The sequence below is a fragment of the Propithecus coquereli genome, unplaced genomic scaffold, assembly GCF_000956105.1.
Source record: "Propithecus coquereli isolate 6110/MARCELLA unplaced genomic scaffold, Pcoq_1.0 Scaffold355, whole genome shotgun sequence".
Classification (NCBI taxonomy): Eukaryota; Metazoa; Chordata; class Mammalia; order Primates; family Indriidae; genus Propithecus; species Propithecus coquereli.
In genome coordinates this window covers 3,335,105-3,344,618 of record NW_012149230.1, presented here as the reverse complement: position 1 = coordinate 3,344,618, position 9,514 = coordinate 3,335,105, and the positions used below count along the sequence as shown (strand labels likewise).

The 9,514-nt window shown below is 40.5% G+C and overlaps 1 protein-coding gene and 1 pseudogene across 1 annotated transcript in view; one reads left to right on the top strand and one right to left on the bottom strand.

Annotated features, from left to right (window-relative positions):
• The window catches only part of ULK2 (unc-51 like autophagy activating kinase 2), a 112,583-nt gene that overhangs the window by 72,904 nt on the left and 30,165 nt on the right, over positions 1-9,514 (top strand). The window contains exons 15-17 of the mRNA XM_012651444.1: positions 1,657-1,794; positions 5,850-5,995; positions 7,742-7,822. Of these exons, the coding sequence (XP_012506898.1) occupies positions 1,657-1,794; positions 5,850-5,995; positions 7,742-7,822 (365 nt within the window). The remainder of the gene's footprint in view (positions 1-1,656; positions 1,795-5,849; positions 5,996-7,741; positions 7,823-9,514) is intronic.
• LOC105816117 lies at positions 2,410-3,053 on the bottom strand (annotated as a pseudogene).

The window sequence follows — 9,514 nt, the reverse complement described above, 5'->3', positions numbered from 1 at the left end:
TTTTTTTTTTTTTTTTTTTTTTTTCAAAGAGACAGCATCTTACTCTGTCACCCAGGCTGGAGTACAGTGGCGTGATCATAGCTCACTGCAGCCTCCAACTCTGGCCTGAAGCAATCCTCTTGCCTCAGCCTCCCTAGTAGCTGGGACTACAAACATGCGCCACCACACCCAGCTAATTTTCTTTTAATTTTTTATAGAATTGGGGTCTGTTGTGTTGGCCAGGGTGGTCTCAAATTCCTGGCCTCAAGTGATCCACCCAGACTGCTAGGATTACAGGAATGAGCCACTGTGCCTGGCCTGATTCCTGCTTTTCTGACAGCCTCCCTCTACATATTACTAACCCCTTTCTTGCTGGACCTGCTTTCCCTCTGCAGCTGTGGGCCTGTATGCCAGGCGAGGCTCTTACTTCTGTTGCTGCTGTGGCCTTTGGATAATTAAATTATCTTATCCCAGCTAGTTCCCCATCACTCAGAAAGCCCTGTGACCAAGAGCTAAGGCTCAGGATTTGTCTGCAGGACTGGGCTTCATGGGAACTCTTATGTGTAGGTGCTTTCCTCTCTTCTCCCTCTGTCCCTGGGCATTACATTCTAGCTATGTGATTACTTGTCACCCTCACAGGATTTACTCACTGGGTCTTCCTAAAACAAAGAGGCATCTGGGGATCTCCTGGTGTGAAGATTGTGAATTTGAAGCAGCTGTCATATAGTCACCTGGTCTTTTATTTGTCCTTGTGCATTTGTGTCTCAGCATTTCTCAGAATTTATGGGAATAGAGAGAATGACATGTGATTGTGCTACTAACATCTCTGTTACAGATGAGATTTTATTTAAATATAAAATAGTCTAATGGTTCCAAAAGTTCTAGAGTGACACTTTTGAGGATAATCATATTGTTTAAATGACTATGTGATCTCTTTATATCTACAGTATTGTAATTGGGAAAAAGTGCAAGATTCACATGGCTTTTTTTGGAATTATAAAAGGGCGGTGGAATGAAATAAGTCGTCTTTCTTAAGGCCCAAATTGTCTCTGATATGTTTCATGATATGTTGTAAAATGAATTGAAAGTCATCTAAGGGCATACTAGTCTATTTCTGAAAAGTGAGGAAAGAGGCTAGTAAAGAAACCAAATATTAACACTTCAAATTGTGGACCTCAGATCAGTTGTATGCTTTGAGAATTACACCATGTGTTTTCATTCTTCATAAAGTCACAGTTCCTTGGGAATGCTTACTGCATTCATGGCTTTTGTAAACATTCCAGTCGTCTTTGCTCTTGAACTTCCTGTTCTTTTACCCAGCATATTTTCCTAGAAATATTTGTTTCTCTCACATAGTAATGAATAGCAGAATGGGAGTGGATGAAACAGTTTTGCTGACCTATGGACTTTTCCTGTTGTTGTAGAGGAGCTTCTTTCTAGGTTATTTTTGTAATTCTTAGTCCTCAATATGCATATGAATGCCAGGAGAGTTCTTAGATGACAAATGTGATTTTTTTTTGGCTCTATGTATTTGTTAACAAGATCATTCCTTACTCGTATACTGAAGTGATCCTTTGGCTCTTTCTAGAATTTTCTCTAGATCTAACTAATTGGCCAAATGAAAGAAAAACCGTCTTATCAATATTTGTTTCCTTTTTCAATGAATTATGGTTGCAGGCAATGTCATCCTATTGCGTCACCTCACAGTGAAACGGCACCAATTCCAGTTCCCACTCAAATAAGGAATTATCAGCGCATAGAGCAGAATCTTACATCTACTGCTGGCTCAGGCACAAATCTACATGGTTCTCCAAGGTAAGCTATCTTTTTTCTTTCTTAATTCTTTTTCTTTTCTTTTAAAAAACCTTTTGTTGTTGTTATTACAAGATCTTTACAAGGCAAAGTTAGTCTGTTACATACGTGTATAATGGAAATGCACAAAGTCATACAAAATTGAATAATAAAAAGTTTTATAATTGATCAATTTGATATTTAAGCTTAGCTGGTTAATATAGTATGATAAATATATATATTTGTTATATATATATATTTTTGAATTCAACAAATATTTATTGAGTACTATTATGTGCTAGATACTGTTCCAGGTACTTGGGACACATCGGAGAACAGAACAAAGTCCTTCCCTCATGGAGCTTACAGCCTAGTGTTTATTGCCACTTCACCTGCATATGGTCTATGACTGGGGGCAAGTCACCACACCTGTGTCCTCAGCTGCCCAAAAGGGATAGCAGGCTGGGCTCGGACATGGATTCTGTGCCTGGTGTACCGCAGATGCCAAACCAGACCCCCAGCCCACCACCCAGACAATGGACAGGGCTGGAAGCTGATTTTTAATAACAGAGCACAATGGGGACAGGGCAGAGGGAGTGGAACTGAGTTGTCTGGTGTGCTGTGGTGGTGGCAGGCTGGCTACACAAACTGCTGCTGCTGCTGCTTGGTGGCTGCCTTGTTGGCTAGGTCCTTGGCCTTCTCTGTAGCTGCCAGTGCTGTCTCCTTTGCCTTCTCCTTGGCTTCCTCAACAAGTGTTTTGAAAGGGGCCTCACCCTGCAGCTTGGCCCAGATGTACTCAAAACTTTCATAGTCTTGGTCACGTTGCTTTTGAACCAGGTGAGACCAAATTCCTGGACAGCTATGGAGACGCCAAATAAGCTAGAGGAGACCCAGGCTTCCCGACAGATTTTGGTCCGGCCGCTGTTGTCAGAGTTCACATAGTAAACACATCGTTCCTCCACCATCATCAGCCAGACATGGTTGATGTTCTAGGTGAACGTGGTCATGGTCTGATTCTGTGGGTCCACGGTAGAGTCCTCCAGGATGTATACCGAGTGAGCAACACTGGCAGGAAACAGTTGCTCGGCCCAGCAGGGCATCCTGTTGGTCTTGGTCAGGAGGCGCCATGACAGGTGCTTCTGGTCAGGGCTCACCTCCCAGTGTACTAGGTCTTCTGTAAAGACACGTTTGCTATAGGGATTCGGGTACCGCTGCCAGAAGGTGGCGAACACTTGGTCCCAGGAACTCTGGAGCACGCTCTGGCCCAGGAAATACTTCACCATCGTCCCGGCCAGGGTGAGCTCAGCACCCAAGCTGCATTAGGGGTGCGGAGCCCAGGGAGGGTTCATGGTGGCTGGCCTGGGCTCAGCGCTCTCCCGCCGCCAAGCTAGCAGCTCAGTCACCATTTTACCGCACCCAAGCCGCCACAGCCACCGTGAGTCATCCTTGTTATATGTATTAATACATACTTAAGTATAATTACTTTTAAGAATTGAGGAAGAACTTGTTAAAAAATGATATCGCACCAGTTGTATCAGATTATTTACATATTGTTTATTTCTTCCCCTCCTGAGACCCCACTAAGAGTGTAGTAAAGGAATAACAAAGTTGTAAGTCTACAAAGACAAGTGAAATAAGGATAGATGTTCAGTGGGTGAGAAAGCTTGATAAATTTCTGGAAAGCCGAAAGGATAGAAGAAGGGTACCTGCTTTAGCATGGCATATGTAAGTGTGCATGTAATCAGGGATTCTGAAACAATGAGAATCACTGTGCCCTGTGGTACCCTCAGGGAGACCTAAATCTCAGAGAACTTGCAGAGTGAAGGGAGGAAATGGCCCTTCACCTTCTGATAACTTAGTATACATGCATAGTCAGCTACATATTTGACATGTGCAGTCCTTGCCTGTGCATGAAATTGCATATATGCACAAAGTTGTTAACTGTTACAGTAGTGAAGGATGAGAAATGAGCCAAGTGCCTCCCAGTAAGGAACTAATTTTTTATAGTCCATCTCTGACAGTGGAATACTGTGTATCTTCCATTCTAAAAAGAGTGAGGAAGCTCTCTATGTACTGAAGTAGAAAAACTTCCAAGGTATATTATAAAATGGAAAAAGTAAGCTGTGATCTCAAAGTGTGGTCTGTGGATCCTTTCACGGGGTCCATGAGGTCAAAACTTTTCATAGTGATACTATGACATAATTTGCTTTTTTCGCTACATTGATATATGTGCACTGATGGTACAAAAAGCAAAGATGTAAAACTGCTGTTGCCTGCACGTGAATCAAGGTGGTCTGTTAGTCTTTGTATTCTTCACAACCACACACTGATACAAAGGAATGTCCTTGATGAAGCAGTAAAAATTATCATTTCTCTTTGAAAATCTTCATCCTTGAATGGAATGTACACATACAGGCACTTTTGCTGCATATGAGAATAGTTCTGTTAGGAAAAGCACTTGTATGATTGAAAAGCATTTGTATGACTGTTTTAGTTGCAAGCTGAACTAGCTGCTTTTTCATAGAACACCTTTTTACTTTTAAGAACAACTTAAGAAGTATGGTTATGGGTATTGAGCAGCCATTTTGTTAAAAGTGAACTAAGTTTTGCCTCTTTTTAAGAAAACAAATGACACTAAATGTCAGTGATAAAATTTGAGCTCTCAAGCAAAAATCAGAATTTTGGAAAACTTGTATTCACCACTGTGATTTTGACAGCTTCTGTTACACCTTGAGAGATGTTTCTGTTCAAATTGATGGTGATATTTTGATATGAATGTGACTTTCTGATATCATGTAATGTATCAACATTTGTCATATCTGGATAACTCAGTGAACCAATATTTTCCAAATGACCAAATGTTAAAATATCATGCACAGGTAAAAGATTCCTTCAAAGTGCAAGATTCTTCGCAAAAGAATGGAGTGAAGGAGTTCGTTGATGAGGTTTCAGATACCACATTGCAGCTAAACTTTTAGAATTGATCACTTGCTGAGTTTTGGGGTAGTGTCAAAGAAGGGTATCTGAAAAGGTTACCAAAATATTCCTTCCTTTCCCGGTTATATGTCTATAGAAGGCTGGATTTTCTTCATATGATTCACTCAGAATAGCATAGAGCATATCTTATAACAGATTGAATGCAGAAGCCATAATGAGAATCTAAATGTTTTCTATTAAGCCAAACATTAGAGATTTGCAAAAATGTAAAATAATGCCATGCTTCTCACTAATTTGTTTTGGAAAATATATTTATTTTTCATAATCTTAAGTTACATATAATAAGTTTATTTTTAATGGATTAATTTTTAAAATTTCTAAGTTAATTTCTAATATAGTAAATGTCAATAGATACTAGTTATAAATGAAAGCTCTCTGGGTCTTCAGTAATTTTTAAGAGTATAAAGGGGATTTAAAACTAAGATTGAAAATGGTTGGTATGTGATATATCACCTTTGGTGTCGAAGCAAGGTGAGACTAAGATTACGTATTCAGTTCGCATGTATATGCATTAAGGAACTCTGGAAGGATACACTAGAAACTAAAAACAGTGGCAAACTTTTGAGTAATATTGCGGAAATATTAGGAATTAGGCAGGTAGAATACAGGGTGGGAGGGACACTTTACTTTATCATTTTATATTTGTTCCATTTGACTATGTTACATATTTTTTAAAACTCTACTCCAGGCTGGGTGCAGTGGCTCACGCCTGTAATCCTAGCACTCTGGGAGGCCGAAGCGGGAGGATCTGAGCTCAGGAGTTCGAGACCAGCCTGAGCAAGAGTGAGACCCCATCTGTACTAAAAATAGAAAAAATTAGCCGGGCGAGGTGGTGCTTGCCTGTAGTCCCAGCTACTTGGGAGGCTGAGGCAGGATGATCGTTTGAGCCCAGGAGTTTGAGGTTGCTGTGAGCTAGGTTGACACCACTGCACTGTTGCCTGGGCAACAGAGCGAGCCTCTGTCTCAAAAAAAAAAAAAAGAAAGAAACTCCAGGGCATATTGTTAGGAAGTTTCAGAAAAAACGAATAAAGAGAAAGTTCTGGAACCTGCCAGAGAGGGAGTAATTTTCTTTTACTTTTCAGATCTGCAGTGGTGCGAAGGTCTAACACCAGTCCCATGGGCTTCCTCCGGCTGGGATCCTGCTCCCCGGCGCCAGCAGACACAGTACAGACAGTTGGACGAAGACTCTCCACTGGGTCTTCCAGGCCTTATTCACCTTCCCCTTTGGGTCAGGAGAGTTTAAAACAGTTGTTTTCAACAATTTTTTCAGTATAACAAATCTGATATGACACAATCTTTAGGAACTTTGGCTCATGACGGCAGTGATTCTCAGCTGAGTGCAGGCTGTATCCCATCCCTCCAACTCTACCCTACTCCCAATTCTCTCTTAAGAATCTCTGTATAAATCTGTTGGGACCTCTACTAGAAATGTAATAATATAAAGGGCCCTTATATAAATAGCATCTCCATTGGGTTTGGGCTCTAAATGCAAAGTTAGAAACTCCAGGTTAAAGTGTTTAAAATGCCTATTCTACTTATCACTCAGATTTATGAAGATTAAAATATAGAGGCTCTGGCTCATGTTTACCAGTAAAGTTCCAGGTGGCAGCTTTGTTACAGATCTTCCCACTTTTCCTGCAAGCCATACATAGTAGCAAGGAGAATGCCAAAACAACAGCAACAGCAAAAGCCCTGCCAAGCAGAAAAACCAGACATTACATCTTCAGTGAAACTAAGGGACAAAAGAAAAAGCTCTAATTCAAGTATGTGTAAGAAAGCCAAAGCCACTGAGACGACAGCATCTGTGCGAGAGCAGATTCAGATGGTAGGAAGAACACGTGGTGCAGAGAAAGCCCGGAGGTGGCAGAGCCCAAAATGGTGCACGCACACACACACCCAAAAAACCCAAAACAGAAAACTTCCAAAAGGAGAGGGCCCCGCCCTCAGTCAGAACTGCTTGAGTAAGACTAAGATGGAACAGGAAGAAATGTCAGAAGGAGACAGAAGAGTTGCAAGTAGTCTGCAGGAGCCCTATTTAAAACAAAAAAACTCAAGTGATAGTGTTTTTTAAAAAAGGTTTAAATTGCCACATCACTTGTTGCAATGGTTTCAAAGCTGTTTTAAGCTGAAAAATCTTAAAATCTTGACCCTCCATCACCCTCACAGCCAGAGGTCGCCAAAGACAAGGTCCAAGCCTTATCCTTGCACTCAAGGATTAAAGTGCCTAAACCGCACCCCTCCCCCCACCCCTTCTGTGTTTGTTTGGTTCTCAGGTAGATACAAAGAAGGTGTTAAATATGCGAGATTGATTAGGGGAAATGCCTGTGAAGGATACAGGAGAGGGGGCAGGAGGAGGCAGGGAGGACCCTCAGACCAAGATGATACAGGTCTGGCATCTGGGAAAGGAGGGACAACTGGGCAAGAAGCGTCCAGATTATAGTGCAGTTGTAAAAAGTTTTTAGCCAGAATGAAGGAGTAGCTGTAAGCACGGAGTTGTCTGTTAGACTGAGGAATTCCCTGACCCACGTCTGCAGGCCTGAATTAGTGTCCTGCCACCTGCAGTCCTTGGCTGGGAGCAGCCCTTGAGAAGCCTCTGCACAAATGTGGTGGATCCAGAGGGACAGCATCTGGGGCTGTCACTCAGCTGTGCCCTGTAGATCCGCAAGCCCCACACACTTTGTACAAACTCTTTGTACTTCTCTGTCTTACACACGTACCTGTTAGAGGCATTTATTTGTTTACGTGACTTTCTTTCCTGATGTTCTTGTTTTTCAAGGCAGGTTATGTGGTGCTTTTTATTGTAGTGTGTCCAGCGCCCAGCATATTTGTCATTCGATAAGTGTTACTTGAACTAAAGCTTTGCTAATAAAAACTTTGTAAGCTATCATATACTGTGCAATTTATGCATGTTACTTATTTCTGTCCTTTATTGGTTTTGAATCATTTCTTCTTTTTCCCACTTCTCTTTTCACAGTTGGTACCATTCCTGAGCAGTTTAGTCAGTGCTGCTGTGGGCATCCTCAGGGCCACGAATCTAGGAGTAGAAACTCCTCAGGTAGGAGAATGTATTTGGTATATTAATAATTTGAATTCTGTGATATATGGATTTGAGTTACGGTTTTCCAGACTTATCAAAAGAACATATTTGATAGGAAATATTTCCTCTGCCATTCTGTTGTTTAGAATCTTGGTCTAATATGATTTAACATGACATATAGCTAATCTAATATCTCCTTTTTTTTTTTAACCCCCCAAGTCCGCTAATATCTCCTTTTCAATATAAGATTCCTTAATGAAAATAAGGCTTAGGAATTAAATTACTTAGACAAATTTTGGTTATTTTCACAATGATAATGAAAAGCAATCGAGAAAATGAAATTTCATTACTTTAATACTATTGATTAATACTATTCTTGGTAAGAGCCATCAGTCAGCATCAGGTAAAAAACATGTTTATTTTCTTTATAACATATATTTATGCCAGGAAAGATATGTGTAAATCATACTTTTATAAGTCAAATTCAATTGTGTGGGTATTTGAGGAGTTGGACAGTTAAAGGAGTCCTGTGTTACATAGAAGAACACTCTTTTCTAAGTTTAGTTTTTTTATATTTTGTGTTTTCTTAAAAATAAAGCTTAGGCCGGGCATGGTGGCTCACGCCTGTAATCCTAGCACTCTGGGAGGCCGAGGCGGGTGGATCGCTCAAGGTCAGGAGTTCGAGACCAGCCTAACCAAGAGTGAGACCCCCGTCTCTACTAAAAAATAGAAAGAAATTATTTGGACAACTAAAAATCTATATAGAAAAAATTAGCCGGGCATGGTGGCGCATGCCTGTAGTCCCAGCTACTCGGGAGGCTGAGGCAGCAGGATCGCTTGAGCCCAGGAGTTTGAGGTTGCTGTGAGCTAGGCTGACACCATGGCACTCTACTCTGGGCAACAGAGTGAGACTCTGTCTCAAAAAAAAAAAAAAAAAGATAAAGCTTAAATAACTTCCTCTAGATTATCACAGTTTGATACTAATTTCATTTCTTTCAATAAATGGCAGAACACTGTTCTGAAAAATTAAATACCAGGTTTGGAATGAAATGAAGCCAGGAGTGGGTCAGTAGCAAAGTTCCTATTGGTGTCTGTTTCTAGGAAGATGCTGGTTAGGCCACTTAAGAATATTTGCATGCCCTTCGTGTTATTGTTGATAGTTTAGCTTACAGGAAACGCCAGAGAATGTGTAACTGGAGTCAAGGCTTAGTGGACCTCTTAAGTCGGCATCAACAAGGTTTGTGCGGGGAAGGGGGGACCCTATCTCCTTGGCTTTTGATGTGGTGTCTCCTCAAAAGATAAGAATATCTGTGGACAGGTGTTTTCTTTGTAGGGAATATGGGTACTTTAGGTTTTATGTGAGTCACTGAGGAAACTGACAAAATACATAAAATATCCACATGCTTTGTTTTTAGACAAATGAAGTAAAATCCAGGAAAGGTCTGTTGTTTTTACGATCTTCTTTGCTACATTTTATATATATTTGTTTTATTTTATTGAATAAGGAGTTATTCTGGATTAGTTTGAAAAGTTTCTTTTAGTTGCTATGTGAGAAAAGAGAATAATTACATTAATGATACCCAAATATATATTCATGTAAAGAGTAAAAATCATCATGTTCGATGTAAGGCTTTGTTGTTTTCATTAACTTTAACCATTAACTGTTGTTCTCTTTGGGTGCTAATCAGACCTTGCATTAATCAGAGTTAT